Source organism: Pieris napi, chromosome 15 (assembly GCF_905475465.1).
Source record: "Pieris napi chromosome 15, ilPieNapi1.2, whole genome shotgun sequence".
NCBI classification, from domain to species: Eukaryota; Metazoa; Arthropoda; class Insecta; order Lepidoptera; family Pieridae; genus Pieris; species Pieris napi.
Window position 1 is genome coordinate 7,009,116 of NC_062248.1, and position 23,765 is coordinate 7,032,880.

Sequence of the window (23,765 nt, forward strand, 5' to 3'; positions counted from 1 at the left end):
AGCTCGGAACGCGTGCGAATGGGCGAAGTTTGATTTATGAGCCGGGGCCGGCCCCGCCTCCCTGTCATAACCGTGTACCTGGTGCGCGCGCGCGCGGCCGCCGCCCGCCGCTCGGCTCAGTCCCGCGTCAGATGGCGAGAGGAGCGCCCGGTTGTTCGTTCGTGCCGCACTCCGAGTGACCCGGCCGCGAGTGAGCCCTGTGACCGCCTGACGGCCTGCCATGCGCCGGCTGTGACCCGCCAGCATCAGCGCGCTAGCCATGCCGCGCGTCAAGCCTGCCTGCGTCCGCCGCGTCTCCATCGGTACTTACTTCTTCACTATCACCAAACACCCCACACAAGGACTGTGAAGCCTCCGCAAGGAGCACTTATCGTGTTACCATTCCATAAGTTTTGTTTATTGATATGATTCAGTTTGCAACGATTAAATTTGGCATCCATCAAAAAGTGCGCAAAAAATTTCGGCTCTTGCGTGGTGAGTAAACAGTGTAGTGAAATGTTGAGATTGTTGTCAATATCGAGATCTAGGGATCTGTCAGTAGGTAGGTATAATCAAACACAAATATAAATGTGTTTTAAAACGATAGGAATTAATATTTTGTCGTACCTACCTTGAAAACATAATTATTTAAGTTTGCATTTCTTAACAAAAACAAAACGCAAATTATTTAATAAAAATGCAGTCATAAAATAATTTTTGTGTTTTAATATTTATGACTGAATAATGTATTTTTAAAAAGTCAATTCCTCAGTAATGTTAGAGAAAGTTAATTTAGTTAAAAATAATTGAAAAATATGGCAATCGTTTTTGCTATCAGATTCTATGTTAGTTGTTTTAAACTCTCGCCTTTTAGTGCTTAATTCCATTTGTAGCTGCTTGCGGGTTGTAACATAGGGTTGAAAGTGTAATTTTTCTCACAATACAAAAAAGCTCTCTAGAATTGTAGCTATTCAAATAACGCTGCTTCAAAATCTTTTGTTTTCGAAATAAATGGCTAGAAATAGCCACTTGTGAATGCTTTTTTTTCCACAATTGCCAGTTATATCTTTCAATCTTAAATAAAAAGGTTTAAATTCGCGTCCTAATTTTCATTACCTTATGAAATTCTACAGTTTTCATATTAAATTCACCTTTTGAAGCATTTTAATAACATATGATGAATTTATGTAATAGCATATTATAATGTATTTATGCGCTAAGGTTAAACAATTAAAACATGATTATACCGTAATTGTTATAAAATTAATGTCGGAAATAATATTTTGATACTTGATAGATATGATTTGAACAAGATAGAACAAAAAAATTGCTTAAAATGTTGCTCTGTAAAATAAATTTATTTATTATAAAAACAAAATGAATATATAGATATTACTTAAGATTTTGAATATTAGGGTGTGTCATATAAAAGCTTGTTAAAAACAGACTCTGTGTTTACGCTTTAAGATCTGTATTCAAATGTCACAACAAAATATATCACTTTTTGATAAAAGCCTTAAGTGGCTGTATATTAGACGAATGACGGGCTGTCAAAATTTATTTATCAGCTTCATACACTCATTTTTATAGACACTATAAAATATTTAGTGAGTTTTATCAATAAATGCATAGTCAGATTGAAAAATTTAACGAATATAAAATTAAAAATCTATACTATCCGGTTCTATGTCGTATTATTAAAATGAAATATTGATACATATTGCGTCCATTTACCTTGAATGATGAATAATTATTACTTTTGAATAAATTATTGACTTTCTGTAAGTGGATTAATTACCTTTGAGTTTCAAATAGTTTCAATATTCAAATATGTTTTAATAAATTGCGGCCGATATCTGTCTAGAGAAATTGAATTTTGATTTAAACTAGTCTAACATATTTACGCGGTATGTTAATTTCCGGTTTCTATTATCTATGAATCAAAATATGTTATCTGTTGACAAAACTTGCGGTTAAGAGATTAATACATCTATCTTTCTTTCTTTCTAGTCTTCGCTATAAAGACGGTTTTCATTGTATATCAACCCTATAACAAATGCATAGGTTTTTTGAAGTAAATGTAAAGAAATAATAAAAAACAAGATTTATTTTTATTCAGGACTTAACCACGGAGATGGTTTTATACAAAAATTTAGGAAAACATCTATTAAAATATGGTTATCGGAGTAATGTTACTTTATAAAATCTTATGTTTATGTAAGTATTGCCTCTCCTTCTAAATAATTGCCTAAGACTATTATTAAAATAATACAAATAAAAAACAATACTAGAAACTTTTTAGATTACATTTTTTTTGTTTCAATATTATACCAGTCCCAAAACAAATTTTAAAAACTACCAAACAATGAAACAGGAAACCTTCGTACTTAAAATTCAGTAGCTCATAATTGTTATAATATTTATACTCATTTAGGCAGCTTTAGGGTCGGTTACTTTGAGGTGTCCTCTTTTTCTATTTCTTCGAAACGACAATCGCTGCCACCTTTGAATCTCAAAATTGCGACAAATAACTAATCCGTCTAACAATACCAACTATCTATGAGACATTTAAGCTCTAACCGCAAGCTTAGACCGGATTATTATGAATGCTTTGTCGCGGTGTTCACTTTTCCCTTTGCAATGTAAACATTCATTAAGTGCCGACTTTTACAGGAAGTGCGGTGAAATAATCGACGATTTTTAGGGACTTTGAAGAGCTTTTATAAGCGACATAGTTCGATAAAATCATAATTTGTACTAAATACGATAGAAATGTAACTCAGTTCACGGCATTCCTGGCTTATTTTTTAATATATATATATATAAGTCATACAACCCAAAAGTTATAGATTCGAAACAAAGTCGATATTAATTAGTAGGAAGCTGATCACTTATTTGACTAAAAACTTTTCATTCCATGGTTATTGAAAAAAAAACTTTCAATTTCTTAATATGGCAACTTCCTGCACCTGATTCGACCGATTCTGAACGCGTTTTCCAAAATTAGCTTTTCTTTTGTAGAATTTATCATTGCTGGAGTAATTCATCAAACGGAATTAGAATCCGTGGCTTTCCGGCAGAATTAGAACCTTTTGACTATAGAAATGAAATAATGAAATATAGGATTTCAGATTCAAAGCTTTATAAAAAAACACCTATTGTCTATGTTAATTGTTATTCCTGTATATACCTATCCCGGTGATTACATTTTTTATTAAGTTTACTTAAAAACACTTTTGTTCTTCCTTTTTTGCACATATTCTGCGTTACTTAGCTCTCTTTTAGCTCGGGTTGCCTGAAAGAGGTCGCTTATTAGGTAAAATGCCACTTGTTTTATTGTATTTAAGTTGAAAGCTAATAATTTTTATATCAAATCACGTGTTATGTCTCATTTTCACACAAAAAAAACTAGTCGGAAAACCCCATATTAAAATACTTTCTAACACAAATTTATCAGCATCATATCGCAGTGAGTATTAAAACTACCTGTTGTGAAAGTTGAAAAATCAAAATGATAAGCAAATTACATGTTTTTAATAACCTGATGTCATATTCGAATTTCCATATCTTTATGTAAATATGCTTTACTAGTTAGTCAAGTAGTACGATATATAAGTAGATATAGTACCTATGTATAAAAAGGACTCCAGGTGAATAAGGATTTCAAAATGTACCATGTTTGGTTTGATTTCCGGTAAATATTCAGGTTGAAAACTTAATCAATGTTATAAATGTCTGCCATCCACTTAATTTTTGTTTTTAAACCATTTCATTTGTTTATAACTAAACATTGCCGTGGGCATGAATTAGTTAAGAATTTATATTCAATTGTATTGAATTTTTAATAAATTATAGATAAGTTTATTTTATAAAAGTGGAAATTTTCATTTTATAAAACCTATTATTTGAATAATAACAATAGATGATTAGTGAAACTCAAAGTTCAAGTAGATCACTATCATTGAATTTAATATAGTTATAATTAACAAAACAAATTTCGAGTATTATGCTTTCACGCAGATCTGAACACACGTAAAATCGAATAAGGTAATAGGAATATTTATAAAAAAAAATATTTATTTATTTATAACTATACAACTACAATACGATAGCTGTGTAACTTAATTAGACACAATTCTCATAAATAAATAACATAAAAAATGATATTTGAACTGAATATAAAAAAGTTATTGGACTATGAGCGTATTTGGAACAAAATGGAAGTCCAAACAAACATAGTTTGAATAGTATTTACGAATGAATATATGCGTTGAGCTGCCAAAAATTGACAGTATGGTTTCACAAAAAACGACGCAAATTTGTTTGATGTGATCGCAAATGGAACGCAAATGCATGATATATTTCTATCGCTCGTAAGTAACTAGTCAAATTAGCCTACGAGAGGTTCGAACTAACCCAAAAACAAAACAGATCAGTTTTTATATTGAGAACAGTAGTCAAACGGGCAGGACGCTCATCTGATGTTAAGTGATATGGATACTTTCAAAGCCAGAAGGCTCGCGAGTATGTTGCTGGTTTTTTAATAACTAGTACGCTCTTTTCTTGAAGGACCCTAAGTCGAATTGGTTGGGAAATACTTCAGTGGGTAGCTGGTTTTACATAGTGGCGGTGCGCGGAAATAAGTGTTTATAATAACATCATAGACTACAGAAATAATGAGAATACTGCGCGTAAATGCATTTAAATCCAATAATAATATCTTTATAAATACGAATTGTTCTAATCTATTTGATTTTCATTGTTTAATCTATTGTAAAGCTGATGACCCGAATACAACTCTATTATAATTTAATGAATGATAATAATTGAAGACATACCTACAACTATGGACACATACTTATATTTTATAATGAAGTATCAAATCAGAATGTTAACTTCAATTTAGTTTATTTAAATCTATGACTTATCAACCTTCTAATTTAGAATCAATTTATTTATTTACTGGGTAAACAATGTTATGTACCTATATGTTATTTTATATAGATATTTCGCTTGTTGTCCAAAAGATAGACCACTGATTATCACTTGCTACTTGTTTCGCTTTCTCCATTATCATGTATTGTATTCATAATATTGTCAGATATGGGTGTTTTTTAACGTTTTCACAAAAGCACAATATTTAATATACATCTATTGTGTATCGCACAGGGTCTTACACATAACAAAATATGTATCAAAGTCAGTAAGATTAGTTTAGTTAATTAAACTGTACATTTTAAGTCCTTCCGTAACTTTATAAATGTTAAATATACTTAAAGTATTATAAGCGCGATACCACTTTTAGAATGTTCTGTTAAAAATTGTAAAAAGCTAAATTAAAAACTCTAATATAAAACGCAATAAAATACTCAAACTCTTTGTATATATTTCTAGAGTTAAAAAAAAATATATAAAACTCTAGAAATATTTCTTTTTTAAATAATTTATGCATAATAATTGCAAAAATCAATAATTCTCAAAAGCTCTTTATAATAACGCTTAGTACTTTTGTTACTTTAATTATTCTTTTATCTTTTTAACGATTATTATTTAGATACGGCATATAAAATAATCCTTCTGCTGTATCATCATCATCATTCTCTCTTTAATCGTATGGATAATAATTTCGGAAATTGTATTCGGTTAACAGAAAAAAGATTGCACCTTCGTTAATTTTTCAGTTAAAAAACACTTTTACGTTTGGATAGATGCGTTATGTTGGTTAAAACATCAATTACAAGTCAATTTATAAAATAGATAGATCATTAAATTATTTAACAATTTGTATTAAATTTTAAATAATTTCATAAAGTAATTTATGATTACGGCTCATGTAATAAAACTGTCATCACATAAGGGCGTTATAATAGGTAGAGTCTTCTAATGAGATCGGATATGGTTCAAATTGATATTTTATATTTGCCTTTTGACCAGTAGTTTATCGAAACATTTTCATGGCTTTTGTTTTCGTATCATAAATTTAAAAGCATACACTCTGAACTTTTCGTTTAAGACGAACCTAATTAATAATTGTTGTTAAAAATAAAGATAGACGCTGTGGACCATGCGAAATAGCAGGACAATTTCATAATTTAACTTAAAAATTAATAATTGCAATAGTTACAATCAAATAACTTTATAGATTTTTTATATTCTTTATAGTTATATTACGGATGAACTCAGGAAATTTCGTCCTTAATAAACTGTCTAGTTTTTGATTCAAAAACTGTATTTCGCCGCACACTCACTGTCGCCTTGATAATATTGTACGGCAAAGCACCTCAGTAAAGTTTTGCATTTTCCCTGAAGATACCTACTGTACCCCGAACACCTACAATGATATTTACATACTATTATTCCTCCTGCTTTTTGCTTAATCTATGACTCGACCAATGACAGAACGAAACAATTCATCATAGTTAAAATCTAGATATATAAATGCGTATATTTTATGATTCAATTGATAACAGTGTATCAAAATGGTAATGTTTATTATTAGATCAAAAGTGTCGGTATTTCAAATTGATTCTTACATAAGATAGGTAAATTGCAACATAAACCTATCTAGATAAAAACTTATTAGTCTAGTAAACAAGTAGGTAATTAATTAACTATACGCAAATAAAGTATTCCTATCTTCATTTTTGCTGTACGACAAGGAGAGATGGATTGTCAACGATGAATCTCAAGACTATTTTATGTATTGTTTATTTGCCACGTAACTGAAAAAAATAAAATAAAATAAATGAATTTATTTGGTTGGAATGTCCAATATAAATAATTTAATGAATATTTTATTGTTACAGGTGAAAGTTCGGGGTCATGTTCTGAAGAAGAAATTAACAATGTTATGCCTGAAGACCTCCGTGATCGCCCTGAAACGCACATGTGCCCCAGATGTCAGGAGCAATTCGAAAACTTTAACGATTTCTTGTATCACAAACGACTTTGCGATGAAAAAGCAATTCAAATGGGTGAAGAGAGAATGCACTCAGATCCCGAAGACATGGTTGTGTCTGGGGACGAAGAAATGGATAGCCCCAACAAACGATTAGAACAAGTAAGAAGGCATCGTCAGGATGCTGAAAATAATAATAGCCTAGAAGATGGGGAAGCCGAAGTACCTGAAGCTGATGTTCCTCCTGTTGGATTACCATTTTCGGTAGCAGGGCATGTGACACTAGAAGCACTTCAAAATACGAAGGTTGCTGTGGCACAATTTGCTGCAACGGCAATGGCTAATAACGCCAACAATGAAGCTGCTTTACATGAGCTGGCAGTATTACAGAGTACGTTGTTCACATTGCAGCATCAGCAAGTGTTTCAACTTCAATTAATAAGACAGTTGCAAAATCAATTATCATTAACGAGGAGAAAAGATGATCAACCACCAAGTCCACCACCGGTTGAACAAGAAGCGACCGCTCCATCGACTCCGGTTCGATCACCATCACCGCCTCGTCCGCCACGGGAGCCATCTCCTGCTGTACCGACTCCTCCCAGTAGCCAAAGCTTGCCATCGACCCACTCGCATATCACACCTAAAATTGAACCGATATCCATCCCTAAACCACCAACCGCATCTCCACCTATGATGTCACATCCACCCTACAGCTCCATTTCGTCATCATTAGCTTCTTGTATTATCACGAATAATGATCCTCCACCGTCCCTTAATGAACCAAATACGCTTGAAATGCTACAGAAGCGAGCGCAAGAAGTACTTGACAATGCATCACAAGGCTTATTAGCAAATAATCTAGCCGACGAACTGGCCTTTAGAAAATCTGGCAAAATGTCACCCTATGATGGAAAAAGTGGAGGTAGAAATGAACCGTTTTTCAAACACAGATGCAGATATTGTGGAAAAGTATTTGGAAGTGACTCTGCACTTCAAATACACATTCGGTCACATACAGGCGAGCGACCTTTTAAATGTAATGTTTGTGGATCAAGATTCACAACAAAAGGAAACCTTAAAGTTCACTTTCAAAGACATACATCTAAGTTTCCACACGTAAAAATGAACCCGAACCCAGTGCCAGAACACTTAGACAAATACCACCCCCCACTTCTTGCACAACTATCTCCGGGGCCAATTCCAGGGATGCCCCCACATCCTCTTCAGTTTCCTCCTGGCGCACCAGCTCCATTCCCGCCAAGCTTGCCATTGTACAGACCAACGCATCATGATTTACTTCCTCCACGCCCACTCGGTGACAAGACACTTCAACCACACCCATTGTTTACAATGAGAGAAGAGCAAGATGCACCTGCAGATTTAAGCAAACCTTCTGCACCCAGCCCATCAAGATTAACGTCTGAGATGTTTAAGTCTGAACCACAAGACGATGAGAGCCATCGCGATTCTAGTTTTGAAGAAACTGACCGAATATCACCTAAGCGAGAGCCAGAGGAGAATGAACCCGTACATGACGCAGAACAAGATCGATATCCATCCACTTCACCCTACGATGACTGCAGTATGGACTCGAAGTATAGTAATGAAGACCAAATCGGAAGAGAGAGTCCTCACGTGAAGCCGGATCCTGATCAACCGGAAAATCTTTCAAGTAAGAATCGGTCGATAACTGGACCAATTTCAATAGCAACGGGACTTCGTACTTTTCCCAGTTTTCCATTATTTCCCAATTCCCCTCCTAGCAGTATCTCCTCGGATTGTCATAATCCATTCTACAACTTTACTCAGACGGTTGTTGAACCAGACCTTACTAGAGACCCTATGATATATAATTCACTTCTCCCTAGACCGGGCAGCAATGATAACTCATGGGAAAGTTTGATAGAAATAACGAAAACTTCAGAAACATCCAAATTACAGCAATTAGTTGACAATATTGACAATAAAGTGTCTGATCCAAATGAATGTATTGTGTGTCATCGTGTCCTTTCTTGTAAAAGTGCCTTGCAAATGCACTACCGAACTCACACCGGTGAAAGACCATTTCGTTGTAAATTATGTGGTCGAGCATTTACCACTAAAGGAAATCTTAAAACCCATATGGGTGTTCACCGTATTAAACCTCCTTCTCAAATTTTACACCAATGTCCTGTTTGCCATAGAAGATTTCCCGATCCGAATATTCTTCATCAACACATTCGAACACACACAGGCGACCGTTACAGTACCCCTTTCGATCAATTAATGATTCGCGACGTAACTGACAGTCAATCAGTAAGCAATAATGACTCTGAATATGGCCCTTTCTTTTCTATTCCAACCCCAACCTTTCCAACACCGTCCACTCCCGGCGACCGTTGGGCGGACTCCCGCGGAACCGACGATGAGAGCGGCCGTGACGAGCGCGAGCTTCCTACTCGGGAGTTCGACGATGAATCTGATAATGTAAAGGATCGTCGAACTTCGCCGCTCTCCGTCTGCGCCACGGCGTCCGAATGCGAAATGAAAACCATCACCACAACGGCTTCCCTCCCATCGGCGACAGGTTCGGAGAGCGGGCGGAGTGCGCGAGCTTCACCGCCATCACCGTCCCCGCCGCCGTCGGCGCTGTCTACGCCGCCAGGGCTGCCGCACCATTCACCGCTGCCCTCGCCGCCTACGCCCCTGGCTGCACTGGGCGCCCTCGGCGGATCGCCTTTCAGCCCGCTCGGACTTGCGTTCCCTCCCGCAGGTATGCGAATGCGGGATCTTAAATAATCGATCATAAGTCCGCCCCGGTCGTCCATTTTCCATTTCCTCACGAATCCTTATATTATATTATACTTATTACCTACCACCTAACTTACCGGGTGCTCCAGGGCGAGATGAAAATACGTTAAAACGTAATAAAACTTTATTTATATTTTTATACTATGTGATAACTTTTATCTGTCAAATAAAACCTACTTATTTGTACGCAGTGCGTGGAAACACAACGTGTACCATCTGCTACAAAACCTTTGCGTGCAACTCAGCACTCGAGATACACTACCGAAGTCACACTAAGGAGCGACCTTTCAAATGCACCGTCTGTGACAGAGGCTTCTCTACTAAGGTTAGTTGAAATATTTGTACACTAGTGATTTAAGATATTTACTTAATAAATAAACTATTTCGGAACGCACCGGCATGTTTTCCCGCAATCCAGTTACATTATTGCGTTAGATGAATAAATCGTATTATTAAAACCAAATTCCTTATTTCTAATCGTATAAACTGCGATCGAGTATCTTTGGCTCGCTGCCAGTTCATACTTTATTGTTACACAAATAGCGACACATATCTACGCGTTTACGAGGTTTCCTACAATTTTCACAACATACAAATACCTTATTGCTTTCGAAAACAAGCGTTAATGTCGGCGACTTAATTGAAATATTAGAATTGATAACGGGGTTAATGTTGAGATAGGTACCGTACATAAGATAGTCGGTTTACCAAAAAGCAACGCAGTGTTGGTGTTCGAAACTGCATACTCCGGTTTCATTTCATCCAAGTTTCAGCGCATTAATTTTGCACGCTGTAATTACAAGTCTCTAGTCGACGCCTCTGCAGTCTGCTGGCATAAGTTTCGGTCGTTACTCGTTGTCTTCCTCTAGCGCCCAGACTTGCTGAGTAATTGACGATCAAGTTTACTATGTCGTAGGCCTGTTTAATCTGATTAATCACACCATATTAAGCAAATAACATAAATGACCTGTTAAAAATATTAGGCATTAACGCTAAAAGGCAATACCTAATATATTTCAAAACAAAGTCATCTAAAGGTTGATTCAACAACGATGCATCAATTTTATTATCTTTTTACACACGTTAAAAAGAATTAAATATGTGCCTTCGTTCGTCATGTATAATTGCCGTGGATACCATAAAAGAGCATCATTACGATCTATTTATGTTAGGCAAGAAATGAACATTGACTTTCGCGGATTTAGCAGCGTGCCATGTTCACTTGACGCGCTCAGATATGCAACACTTGCTTTACATTAAAGCGCTATTTTCTATACATCACCTTTCTATTGTTATTATCCCGGTTCCAAGTATCGTGGTTTCTACTCTAAAGGATACAGTTAAAAATTATTATGTTAGCTCACGTTACACAAACATATTACAACTATTAATAAACGTTTGTATGTAGATAAGTTCAGTAGCTTACTTGCGACATTTCACATCCTTATATAACAATTATTTTCAACATGTGAATCTACAAATAAATCATACATTCCTTATTGATAACAATTAAAGGTTCCAATCATATGTAATTATTGTTATCGTAAATATTGATATAATTAATACAACATTTAAGGCAACGCAGGGAATATTATTATATTTATGGCGAATCAAGTTTTATAATCAGTTCGGCCAAAATTTTAAGCAAAGGTGGGCTTGCGGAGATTCGTCGCCACAGAAAATGATAAGTCATAAAAACAACGTCACGAAAAACGATCGGAATATTAATTCATGTCGTAAAATATTTATTACTTATAAATCCTTGAGCCTTTACCTACGCTTCTCGTCATAAAAAGATTATTTATGCGTGACAAAATAACATTTTTCGATATGTTTCCCCGAGTGGCCATGCGGGAGTTATCAATAAAATATGCCTAGATTTTTACGACGGCGCCGCAATTTCATTTATAATGCCTTTATTCCCTATTATTTGGATTTGACTGCCTTTATAAATCAATTAACTTACAGAAAATATTTAGTGCGAACTTAATATTTATCTATTTATACAAAATTAGAATTAACTTCTAAATTGTCGTCATAAATATTTTCTAACCCGTTCTGAGTACGTACTGAAATCAAGTATGAGAAATTTTATCCAGATACGAATAATTTAGGGTCAACTTACTATGATTTTGGTCGCAATCAAATTCACGCTTTTAATTTTAAAATTGTCGTTTCCATACAATTGTATTTACGGGCATCCATCCATTCCATACGGCCTTCGTTACTTTTAACCGTTAATATAATTATTAAATCCAGAGGTCCTGGATTCAATATACAATTTCAATCTTTTTTTCACCATTGAGGCATTTTCATGTAGATTGTTTTCACGGATGGTGGTTACGATGTCTTCATACTAATGTTAAACGCTCAATTACAAGGGTTTTATCATAATTATGCAATATATAATGTATTTAAACGGCGTTAATGGACTGTTAATAAGAATGGTTTAAGTGTGAAATGTTTTTATAACTAGGTATTACTAATAAGGCAATAAGGTGAAGTGGAAATAAGTATTATTACCATTTGACAAGACGGCAAAGTACGTTACGAAAATGAATATAAAAATACTAAAATCTTTAGCCTTTTACTATAATGTTATTTAATAAATATATAATAAACATTCAGGCTAAAAATAATGTTGAGAATTCATCCTATTATTCAATATATTATTTTTAGGCAGAAAAATTGACTAGTTACACGCTAAGTTTCACTGGGATTTTTCCGTCAAAAAAGTCATTGACAAGTCTACAATTAGTTTGAAGAAGTACGTAAAATATTTCCGCGTCAGATGTTTGTATGAAAATCATACAACGCCGCTGGTCCGAATTTGCAAAACTGCAGAAGTTACCATTTTCATGATAATACTGAAGTATTTAAGCGAAATAGATAAAATAATCGTAAACAAATTTTTGGTCAATTGGCAATAGATGTCGTTGATATGACAACATAGATTCTAATCATAATATCAAATATGTTATCTGTAAACGGGATGTGGCAGCCTCTGACCACGATTGCTGAAAATCCATCGAAACTGAGCTACGTAAATAGTGAATAAAATCGTATGCGTTACATATATTCAAATTATCAAGTCTAAAACATTTTCTAAACATATTTTACTTGTAAATGAAGAGATAGTTAAATATTTTGTTACTTAAACAGAAATTTTACATTTTTTGATAACGATAATAGAGGTAGGTAAATGTTTATAATATGGTTAACATTAAAATAATTACAATTAATAAACTTGTTTAAAGCAATGGTATGTAGGTAACCATAATTAAAATTGTCCTTTTTATATTTGTATTCAATTAAGACTGCATGCTCCCATTAAAAAGCTTCCATCTTAAAGCTGAGTTGAGCCTATTTTAGGTTGAATTTGAAGGTTTCAGTATTTTTTCTACAAAATGCTTCGTTTAACCCTGTAGACTTGAACATCCTTTTTCTAAAAAATAAACGTAAATATAAAAGTTGACATTTTGATTCCAACTTCTATCAGATTCAATTGTTTTTTAGGTTCAATTTGTTTAAAGAACCAAAAGTAAAGTAATCAAAAGTTATTTATAGTATAGTGTCATTAAAATAAAGGTCCTATTAGATTCACAACCTAACCTCACTCTGTTATGAATAGCAAGAATTTGCAAAACGCGAACGTTTTACACCTTAAACATGTCTAGTGTTCAATAGCCGTAAAATATTGGAAATATTTGTACCGGAGCAATGTGAATGTCAGATCAGTTGTTCAAGTATCGGGTACAAGCGAGACCTTATCGTCTAGTTGCCTGCTTACAAGCACATTTAAAATTACAATAAGTGTCGCCAACACCACTGTCTACCGATGAAAGTTCGCGCGGACTATGTATCGATTATTCTGATCAGTTTATTGACTCCGAACAGTCTTAGATTTAAAACATTTCTATTTCTAATAAGAAAAAGTTTGAATTAATGCGTAAAGCGCCATCTGTTGTTGGATAGCAGCGTTTTAAAGCAGTAGAAAACAACTGTTAATAAGCATCTTTTTTTTTTATTACGTACTTATCTGTTGCAAAACTGCGAAATCACTGCTTTGAAATTATTTAAAAAGAATCAAAAATATATTTGTCAGGAAATCAAGAAAATATGTCGCATCAAAATTTGACATTGATTAACTTCACATACATATTTAATCATTTTAAAGCAAATTAATTCTGAAATATAAATAAAGTTATCAACGATGCATACGAATTGCCTAATTAATAAAAAAAATAACTACTAAATTACCAAAGTACGCGACCTCTATTATAAATTCAAAATTGAAGTCTGTATTTCCATTAAAAATTATATAGTTATACAATACATACTATGCGCGTTTAGGTATATTAAAACGGTAAATTCATCTCTATCGGGTGAACTTTTAATTTGCCTCAACTGTCAAAGTTTTTGCGTCTGTGGGTCTTCGTTATGAGACAATGAGACAATGAGTATTGAGTTCTATATACGAATGATATATATTAATTAGGTTGTCATATAAAACAAATTTACGACGATCGGTAATGCCCATCTGTACTTCTTTATTATAAAAACCTAAAGAGTTGTATTCCACAATATCTATCTAATCAATCGTCGGTTTCCGACAAATTGTATTAACGCTATAATGAAAAGAGAAGGCATAAGTTTTAGTGTAATAAAACTGATTTTGTTTTTATGAATAAGGATACATAGAGAACTTAAACTTCCCGTAAAGGATTGCTAAAGAATTTGCCGGCGCGTTTTTATATGAATCAGTCGCAATCGAATTTTATACTACTCTCCGATTTATTTTTTTAATGTTTATCGGATGCCAATCCGAGAAGATATTTGTGTGTTCTTTTTTTGAAAGTAAAATTATTTCCAATGTTTACAATTTTGAATGTAGTTTTTAAATACTTTAGTAAAATATACCAAGAGGCCTTAGTCAAGATGTCTTAACAGTAGTGTATGTAGAAAGTCGAAAACTAAATTTGTATGGAAATGATAGTTCGTGACGAAAAGTTTTCATACAAATTTAGTTTTTGAATTTCTACATACACTACTGTTAAGGCATCTTGACTAAGGCCCCAGATATGTTTTTACTTTTGAATCTGTCTCTCTTTAACTTTGTAAATAAATATGTTTCCTGTGTAACTGTCCCATTGATAAATTTGTTTTACCCTTTAATCCTGTGTGTGCGTGTGTGTAAATTTGCGTGTATTTGTGGTTCCAGAGCAGTGGCGGTTGCCAATGCGGCAGGCGCGCACGTGCCCCTCGCCCGCCACACGCCACTGCTTTGGACCTCTGGAACGCCTTCGTCTATCCGGTATGAAAGAGTGACGCCTGAGCGTATACTCGGCAGGGTATCTATGAACACGACGCTAATCCTATATACTTTTGATTTAATTATCTGAGTTTTTGTCTGCGTAAAATTAGAATAAAAGTAGCCTTTTAAAAGAAATTGTTATATTAAATCGATTAACAGTTTAGACATGAATATACTTACATTTTATTTCTGTTTAGCGTCAGCTCAATGCTTCCATAAATCTATTTAAGCAATATAATATAATATTGCAAAGCATTTTTTTTTACAAAATCTGATAAAAATCGAAGGTGAATCAAATTAGCGTAGTCTTCATAGATATTCTGTTAATGCTTCCCTCAAATTCCATAACACAAGACATTGTAATCTAAGACATCTCATTTACAGGGTAACATGAAGCAACATATGCTTACGCATAAAATACGTGATATGCCACCAAGCTTCGATAAGAACGGAAGTAACCCAGCGAGCAGTGAAGATGGACGGGAACCAAGTCCCGAGAGGCGATCTTCGCCCGATAAAATGGATCTGAAGCGGTCACCCCCAGTACACCCGCCACCACCCATACATCACCCGCCCTCTATTGATATGCCACCTTTACCAAAGAGACCTACAGGTAATAATAACGACATTCTGATAACAATAAAAAAAAGTTTAACAGGTTTATATTATTATTATAATTGTCGCTTAACATACCATATGTTAATGATATGATACAATTACACTTTTTTGTATAATAATTTTTACTCCCATATAATGTAGATTATGTAAATTAACCCATTGTTTTATTCCTACGTAATAAGTAGTTTTAAGTATAGCATAAATCAGTGCTTTAAAGTGTTATCGTTTCATTCCAGTGCCAAGTGCGCCTGTACACCCGCCACTCTCAGCATCATCGAAGCATTTATGCGGAGTGTGTCGCAAGAATTTCTCGTCTTCGTCAGCACTTCAGATTCATATGCGGACTCATACTGGCGACAAACCATTCCGCTGCGCAGTCTGCCAGAAAGCTTTTACTACAAAGGGAAATCTAAAGGTAACGTTTCGATTTCAATATGAGTATTTGATTATTTAATAGTTATTGTGATATTTTAATACAATTCTAAAATAAGTCACAATGCCATATCGCCTTGTTAAATCGTAATCCTAGCTAGCGTACCAACGCTAGTACTAACTAGAACAGGTTTAAAGGTACAATACCGCCGAACGAAAATATGATTGAATTCGGATACATTCTGCAACTGTTTGATTTTTATAATATTTATAAGGCACGCTAACTATATACATATCTACAGACACAAAATAAATAAAACACTTTTAAATAAAAAAAATGCTAAAATTATTTTATGATTATAACATTTCTATCATTTATTCTGTCTTCTTAAAAAAAAATTTGTTTCGTTCAGGTACACATGGGGACTCACATGTGGAGCGGAGGAGCATCACGACGCGGGCGTCGTATGTCCCTGGAGCTGCCACCACGGCCCTTGCACGAGCCCCATGATCTGCTGCGACGACCTGACCTATTCTACCCCTATCTCCCTGCACCCTTCCTTAACGGCATGCAGCAAAAGGTAATAAATATTACAATTTACTCGAATATGGCTCTGTTTGTTTAAAATATTTTTCAACCCGTAAACCGTATATACCTACCTATGCGATTCACAACGTCCGATAGACAGATTTTTTTTAAATTGTGATAATTAATGGTTTTCACTAACACATAAAAGGTTCACGTCACTGCCGCACTCATGTGCGCTATACTTATACAGAGAAGAATTTATAATAGGATTTAATTTCATTGAAATAATTTTGACATAATTATTGCTACATATTTAATGATTCTCATAAATAAATATTTTCCTCAGCTGAATGAAATATCGGTGATACAACAAAGCGCTGGGCAGAACGGAGTAGCCGGTAAGTTCCCGGGTCTACTTGGCTTTGGTGCATTTGGGGCTGGTCGCCCTGGTGCAGCGTCACCTTTGGAAAGGCCGCCATCTTTGGAGAACGATGAACGTCAAGCTGCCATGCGGGAGTTAGCTGAACGCGGGCGGGAACTCGCGGAAAGACGGCAGATGCGCGAAGAGAGTGATCATTACAGATCTCCTGTGCACGCTCCGCCTACACCCGCGCAACCTCCTTCACCCGCATCACATCACCCGCATCAACATCCTTTAGGCTCTCTACCACCACCCGCTAGAACCGAAGGTCTCACTGTCTGAACCTCTAGATATCGATAAGGGGACTTTTCTCACTTCAGAGAGCATCACTGTTTCTTAAACATCACAGACTACATTTGTAAATAAACAGTCTGGAAGGTGCATAGAAGCCACAGAGAGAAACAAAACGCAATACGACTTTATGGACAGTGGTGCGATCTGAGCCTAGCGTGACCCTATTGATCGTCGTCAACCACATTCCAAAGAGCGATAGCGGGCAAGTCACCAACGATCTAGTATTCTCAAATATGTACAAAGAAAAAAAGGTACTCAAAGTGAAGGACTGATCTTAAATATATTGTGTTAGCGTAAGACACGTATGTGTATCGATGTATTTATAGAGTCGTTATTCCAAGTGTTATTACGCCTATAGTATTACTATAAGTATGCACGAGTACGGGCCGGGGGCAATGCGGGACTCAAGAGTCCCACGATATGTCATTACTCTGTGATAATGCACATAAAGAGGCTGTGTCTTTCGGACGGAAGTATGAAATCAGATATATTAGATGCAGTCGAATGTGCTTCAACATCAAAAGTAATTATAAATTATCCCAAAAATTAATTATTCATAAATCTATATCGTAAATTGTAAATAAAATGTATAATATTTAGTTTTGTAAGTAAAATAGTTAAATTACATAAAATTATGCTATATCTATATAATTATGTAAGTAGAGTGCGCTATGCATGATTTTCTTTAAAACCACATTCCAATGTGAAGAGATTCTACTGTGTCACCAGAGATACATCAGATTTCAAGGCGACAAAGAATCTCCTTTGGCAACGAAAATTTTATACTTATAATGAATGAAATGTGAATACAACAAAACAATAATAAAATACACTTTATAACTAGGGTACTGTAGTTGGCACTATCCACATTTTAATATTGAAAAATATTTTTAAAAAGCTTACTTTGTAATAGACCGATCGATTGCTTGCTGGGTTTTAAAAATGTATTTATTATATGATTTTAAAATTATCGTGTTGTCGTATTCATGTGGTACAGGGGAATGTACTTACCTTACATTATTAACTTATTCTCGCTCTAAGTACTCAATATATTTACTATAATATTTAACTGTGGTAACAGAGGATAATGACATATTCATATCATGTAAATTAAAAAAGTATTTGCATTTGAGGTCTACATAGATTTAAGTCATAGCTATATTTCTTTAGGATATTTCAACATATCTCTGTAAAAATATGTATTAGGTATTCAGACTGTTTAAGTTCTTTTCCAAAAATGCATTTCGATGTACCTTAACCTCTTTTGTCGAACTTAGATGTGTATAAATGTTCTGCTAAATTATTTATATTGTCAAATCATGCATACACTCTTAGCCAAGTTCACCGATGTATTGACGAAACGTTTTAATTAAAACTGAATTAAACCAATGAGAAAAGCGGGCCGTTAAAATGTCGATGAAATTGCGCCGTAGTATTAACGCTTGGGGGACGCTAGGTCTCAAGTTTAGTTGTCTAGAATAAATTCTCATAGCACCTACAATATAATTTTCATGTTGCGAATAGATATAGAGTAGTGTAGTCATGAATATGATGTGTCATGTCCATGTCAGTATAAACGATCAAGTGTAAATTATTAAATGTTTATGTAAATGTCCAGAAAGTATTCAAATTATTTAAAAAACAATTATTACACTTATTTTTCTTTTTTTGTTCTCCTTTACCTGCATCCCGTTTTTGTTTCTTATATAAAAGTTCTCTAAAACATAATACAGGATATTAAAACAAAATACACTTAATGCCTAAAACCCAGTATGATAAAACTTGATTCAGCCCCATTACGGAACTTTACCCACAACCTCTAATCAAACCCAAAGAGATCCTAGTATATATAAAAATTCTTAGCTTTATGTATGAAAAATAGCATACAAAACTATGTTATATTTGTATTTTACAATACATTTAAATTCAATCTTGATGATCCACATCATTATTTAGTACAAAAAAGTAATGTATTTGTTGTATTAAGAAGTACAACAAATACATGACTTTACCGTTAAATTAAATTTTCACTGTATAATATATAATCTGTGAAGACCACAGAGTTATATCGGTTCATGCAATAGACAAACCATTCTACAAAATAAAAAAGTTTTATTAAAGACTTTATTTCATTTAAAAGTATGATAAACACTATGACAATTAGACATCCATATTAAACTAGAAGTTAATGACACTAGCGAGTTTCTTGACTCTATTAAGCAGTAAGTCGCCCTCGCGAATGGTGGCTTGGTAGAGATGCGAACGATCGGCATCTGCGCCGCGACCAGCGCCTGTCACCACACAACCCGCCACTGCATCTATACGACATTGGAGACGGCCGGCCGCTGTAAAACTGTGAACGGGATTATTGTATGTGAAGACCCATTGCCAATTGGACATCTGTGTGATTCGATTTTCAAATAATAATTTAAATTATACAAAAACCTCAGACTGTTTTGATCTGATTTGATTTGACTGATTTTCATGATTTGATCATTGAATAGGGATGTCTATTTTATGATTAAGACATACCGGTTTCTTCACGATATTTAACTTTTGTTTCAACGGAAATCCAGACATGTTAAGTAAATAACATAGCGTTAATATACTATGTATGTCAGGACATACAACCCAGGGGTTGAGTCGATTGTTACGTCGCTAGTGAGTGAACGCATTTCCGTTAATGAAAATGTTGCAAGTTTGGAGAATGTTGGGTACTTAAATACGCTAAGGCCACTATGCTATCAATATTATTAAAATATTATGATGCTATAGATACTAGAATTAAAATATTTCTATCAAGTATTACACGTCTCTAGACGCGTTCTTAGTCTGTTTATATAATCTACAATGATATATACGTTGTATAATATATATAATAATTTAAAATTATGAAAACCAGGCATAAGTATGAGCAGTGTCGGCATTAAGCATGGGCGTCCCGTAAGGTCATGAATTCGAATCACGGCTATCACCGATTGAATTTTTATATGTTCGTATTTAACACTCGCTCGTACAGTAAAGGAAAACATCCTGAGGTAACCGGCATGTCTTAGACCCAAAAATTTACAGAGTGATCAGGCACAGAAGGCTGATCATCTACTTGCCTATTCTAAAAATTAATGATCATGAGTCAAAACCAAAGTCATCTGAGGTCAACAAGACTTAAGTAGCGCAACTGATTTTTTAATAAGCGTTAAAATAAGATCAAAGATTTACTGTAAATAACTGTTTCACAAATATCTAAAATAACTTACGTAGAAATCTCATCTTCAATGAATTCCCTGGTTACCCCAAAGGTGTCGGCAATGTTGTCGAGACTGAGCGAGCGATACGCGCGTAACAGTTGAACGTACGCCTTAATGCGCGCTTCGCGTACGTAGTGCTGGTAGTGCGGACGGAACACGGGGTCCACGCAAATCTGAGTTTCCACCTGAAAATACCAATTATGGGTTTTAATCTAGTAAAATACTTCAAATTAGGCTGAAACCAAGGGATTATTATATTTTAAAATATTATACTACATATTTGCAATGTTGTGTGCTTAACTAAATAAAGTGCCTCCAGCAATGGCACATGTGCTTTACTTGTGGGTTATATTTAAGTAATAATTTTAGCCCAGAATTTTTTTTAAGAAAAATAATATGAAATGTCCACATAATACAACCAATACTTAGTAAACTTTTCTTTTATTCATTTGCCAAGAGATTGCTCGATTGCAATAAAGCCTCCCATTGCACAAAGTATTTTTTAATTAATGAAGTTGTACTGTGCTTCTCATTTCACAATTAATTCTGTTTTCAATAAAGTGGTAATTCATATTTGTATATATACATAGATCACAATTAACACTTACCCAAGCGAGACTCTTCATAAAATCAGCGTACCGACACTCATGAAGGGATTCAACCAATTCCCTTAGTTCCGGGAATCGTGAGCGTAGAGCTTGTACGGCCGCGCCTTGACGACGCAAAGCCGCTTGCAACGCGTGACGCTCGAGAGCCAACGCACAAGCCAACACGCAGTATTGTATTATAGTCCCTGGTGGATAATATCAGTTATTGAAACTAAGTCTTATTTGCTACAAGTAATATCATTAAAAAATGTATAATTTCACTTTTTCCATATTATTAAGATGATTACTGTTATGTAAGTGTGTCATCATAACAAAAAAAAATCATTTGGCAATGCAGCAACTTCATCCATCAGCAATCCCACAATTCTTTCTACAGAGACTATGGGACTTTTGACCAGGTATGAATCAAATTATTAAAAGTTACTATATTTTATATTCGAAGTAAAATAAGTTTTATATAACAGTAAGTATAAATTATAGATTATATATTAAAAGTACATTTAAATAAGTTATTATATAAAGATCCCTAACTGCAAATCTTTATCATTTAGGCTACTAACATTGCCTTCTAAATACATAGTTCATTCAGCTTTGTTGTTTGCCAATTGCCAAATTTGAAAAAAAGATACTAGTTTTAAAGAAATATAGAGTTTATTCTCTTATTGTTGTACAGACCTGTCCTTTGATTATTTGTTGAGTATTTGAAGCTTTAAATAGCCATACTTATGGAAAACATCTTTTACAAGCACAACTCTATAAATGATACATACCAAAATCAACCAATTCATATGACTCAAATGTTGAAACACAGTCAATAAAAAGATCAGCTGAACGACTGTAATCCCTCACTGCCAAACAGTAGATAGCTTCATATGCCTTAAGTTTGTTACGGGACCTCCAATCACCGCCTTTGTCTACTAACTCATGGGCCTGAAATTCATTGTAAAATTGTGGTTTATTGTTAATTTACATAGTGTGTAATATTTATATATAGGTTAGTGAATGTTGAAATGTGACTCTCCTAAATTAAATTGAGATTTTTAAATATCTTCATATATTACTTAAGATTTAATCATTACTATTTAAACTTTAATACACTTAATACTTGAATTTAAGTTCACAGTGCTTCATAAGTAAATTTAATTTAAATTTTAAGGACCAAATAAAGAGCTTGGGGAAGCCATTACACCTATTTTCAATTTTTTTTATAAATAAGTAAGTATTTGAGTGTTCTTTGCCTTCTTATCTGAAATAATTTGAGTTTCACTGGAAACTAAACCCTAGCCTTCTTTATTAAAACCACTGTTTCACCAAATATAACATCTAACATCTAATTTCTACCTTATTGATGTATTTGCCCATATCTTTGACATTACATCCGTGGAAGTATGAAATTCTGAATAGAGCAAATATAGCATCAAGTCTTCTGTTGGTTGTCAATGTGGAGTCTTCATATTTAGATTGAGCTAACACGGTTGCAGCATCTTTGTCACCAATGGAACACAGATAATCTAATCTAAAATTAAATGAATACATACATTACTCACACTGGCATATTGCCTATCTAAACATGTATTAAGGTGAAACAGGCAGGGCATGTAATAAAAGTTATGTCTTATGTCCTTGTTAATATATATCAAGGATAGAGCAGAATAAGGATAAATATTTAACAGAAACCTCCTCCTTTATACAAAATGTATACATAATATATTAAATAAAGAATAATATCTAGTCTTTAAGTATTCTTAATATTTAATAAGGAACATTTCAGGATTCAATGATTCTTCTACAAATAATTAAAACAGGCTTTCTATTTTTAAAAGGTTTTTACCTATTTCTAATATTAGTATAGATGTATTGTACCATTGTATTATCTATGCTTACCTATCTTGCCATACAGGAGTTTCAGAGTCGTCTTCCTTGAACTTTGAGAGTCTCTCTTGGTTTTCTTTAGCCATTTCATCAAACAACTTTTGATCAAAAGTCCACCCTAAGTCCGTACAAACTTCTTTGTAATATGGAGCCATGTTACCAGCTTTAATACCTTGAAGGAGTTGATCCTTGAGAGCCGGGTCGTTTTTCAATTCCGAGATAGTCAACTTAAACTTTATACCGGCTAATGCCATGTACTCTGGAGTTTTACCTTCTGCTGTGAGCTCCATTGTTCTATCTTAATGTTTTACCGCGACTAAAAGAATAAGACTTGTGTCAGATAGACAATAACTTAGAATGCATCAAAAATATAGTAATGTATTAATCATTTACCTTAGAAATTACAATATTCAACCACAAGCCACGATTTTGTTAGAATTGAACAATTAAAACATTAAACCTTACAATTCATTTCATGACTTTCGAAAAATTTGAAGCTTAAAGTCAAAACTGGAAACGTCAAGCACATCAATACTCAGATGTCAATTTCATACAAACATAGGGTATGTTCCGATATACACTGCGAGTACTGTATAGTGCTCCCACTGTTCAAAAATTTGTTCCTCTATGGACTGTAGTATACAGCCGCAGCGTCCTAGGAAATATATGACGTCACAAATCCCCGCTATACTTCTACTGCGAGCACTGGCGTTTTCGAGGTAAGGTACTCGCAGTGCTTTGATCACGTGATCAATCAAAACCACTTGAATGCCTAACGGCTGATATAACTTACAGTTTAATAACAAACATTTAAAATTC

At 34.2% G+C, this 23,765-nt stretch overlaps 2 protein-coding genes across 5 annotated transcripts; one reads left to right on the top strand and one right to left on the bottom strand.

Moving 5' to 3' along the window:
* Window positions 1-131: 131 nt before the first annotated feature.
* LOC125056554 (homeotic protein spalt-major) lies at window positions 132-18,875 on the top strand. 4 transcript variants are annotated; one of them, XM_047659706.1, is made up of 9 exons: window positions 349-474; window positions 6,786-8,552; window positions 9,447-9,632; window positions 9,862-9,995; window positions 14,892-14,984; window positions 15,369-15,597; window positions 15,839-16,017; window positions 16,388-16,555; window positions 16,850-18,875. In XM_047659706.1, the coding sequence occupies exons 1-9, from the start codon at window positions 405-407 to the stop codon at window positions 17,204-17,206; spliced, it is 3,183 nt and encodes a 1,060-aa protein (XP_047515662.1). In that variant the 5' UTR covers window positions 349-404; the 3' UTR covers window positions 17,207-18,875. The 4 variants fall into 4 exon arrangements, with proteins under 4 accessions (XP_047515661.1, XP_047515662.1, XP_047515663.1 ...); XM_047659705.1 differs by lacking the exon at window positions 349-474 and adding an exon at window positions 132-302 and having other exon boundaries at window positions 6,786-9,632; XM_047659707.1 differs by lacking the exon at window positions 14,892-14,984.
* A 440-nt stretch (window positions 18,876-19,315) lies between these two features.
* Window positions 19,316-23,494, bottom strand: LOC125056637 (26S proteasome non-ATPase regulatory subunit 6). Its single transcript, XM_047659853.1, has 7 exons — window positions 23,340-23,494; window positions 22,959-23,262; window positions 22,416-22,590; window positions 21,845-22,004; window positions 21,075-21,259; window positions 20,476-20,651; window positions 19,316-19,571 (listed from the first exon to the last, which is right to left on the bottom strand). Exons 2-7 carry the CDS (start codon window positions 23,234-23,236, stop codon window positions 19,397-19,399), a joined length of 1,149 nt encoding a protein of 382 aa, XP_047515809.1. The 5' UTR covers window positions 23,237-23,262; window positions 23,340-23,494; the 3' UTR covers window positions 19,316-19,396.
* Between the last annotated feature and the right edge of the window lie 271 nt (window positions 23,495-23,765).

What these genes read in the sequence shown, in the direction of transcription:
- LOC125056554 (XM_047659705.1), top strand. Translation starts at nt 260, where the DNA reads ATGCCGCGCGTCAAGCCTGCCTGCGTCCGCCGCGTCTCCATCG. An exon ending in CGTCCGCCGCGTCTCCATCG is followed by an intron (nt 303 to 6,785) that starts GTACTTACTTCT and finishes TTATTGTTACAG; the next exon opens with GTGAAAGTTCGGGGTCATGT. An exon ending in CTACAAAGGGAAATCTAAAG is followed by an intron (nt 16,018 to 16,387) that starts GTAACGTTTCGA and finishes TGTTTCGTTCAG; the next exon opens with GTACACATGGGGACTCACAT.
- LOC125056637 (XM_047659853.1), bottom strand. Translation starts at nt 23,236, where the DNA reads ATGGAGCTCACAGCAGAAGGTAAAACTCCAGAGTACATGGCATTAGCC. An exon ending in ATATGAATTGGTTGATTTTG is followed by an intron (nt 21,260 to 21,844) that starts GTATGTATCATT and finishes ATTATCCACCAG; the next exon opens with GGACTATAATACAATACTGC. An exon ending in TTATGAAGAGTCTCGCTTGG is followed by an intron (nt 20,652 to 21,074) that starts GTAAGTGTTAAT and finishes TGGTATTTTCAG; the next exon opens with GTGGAAACTCAGATTTGCGT.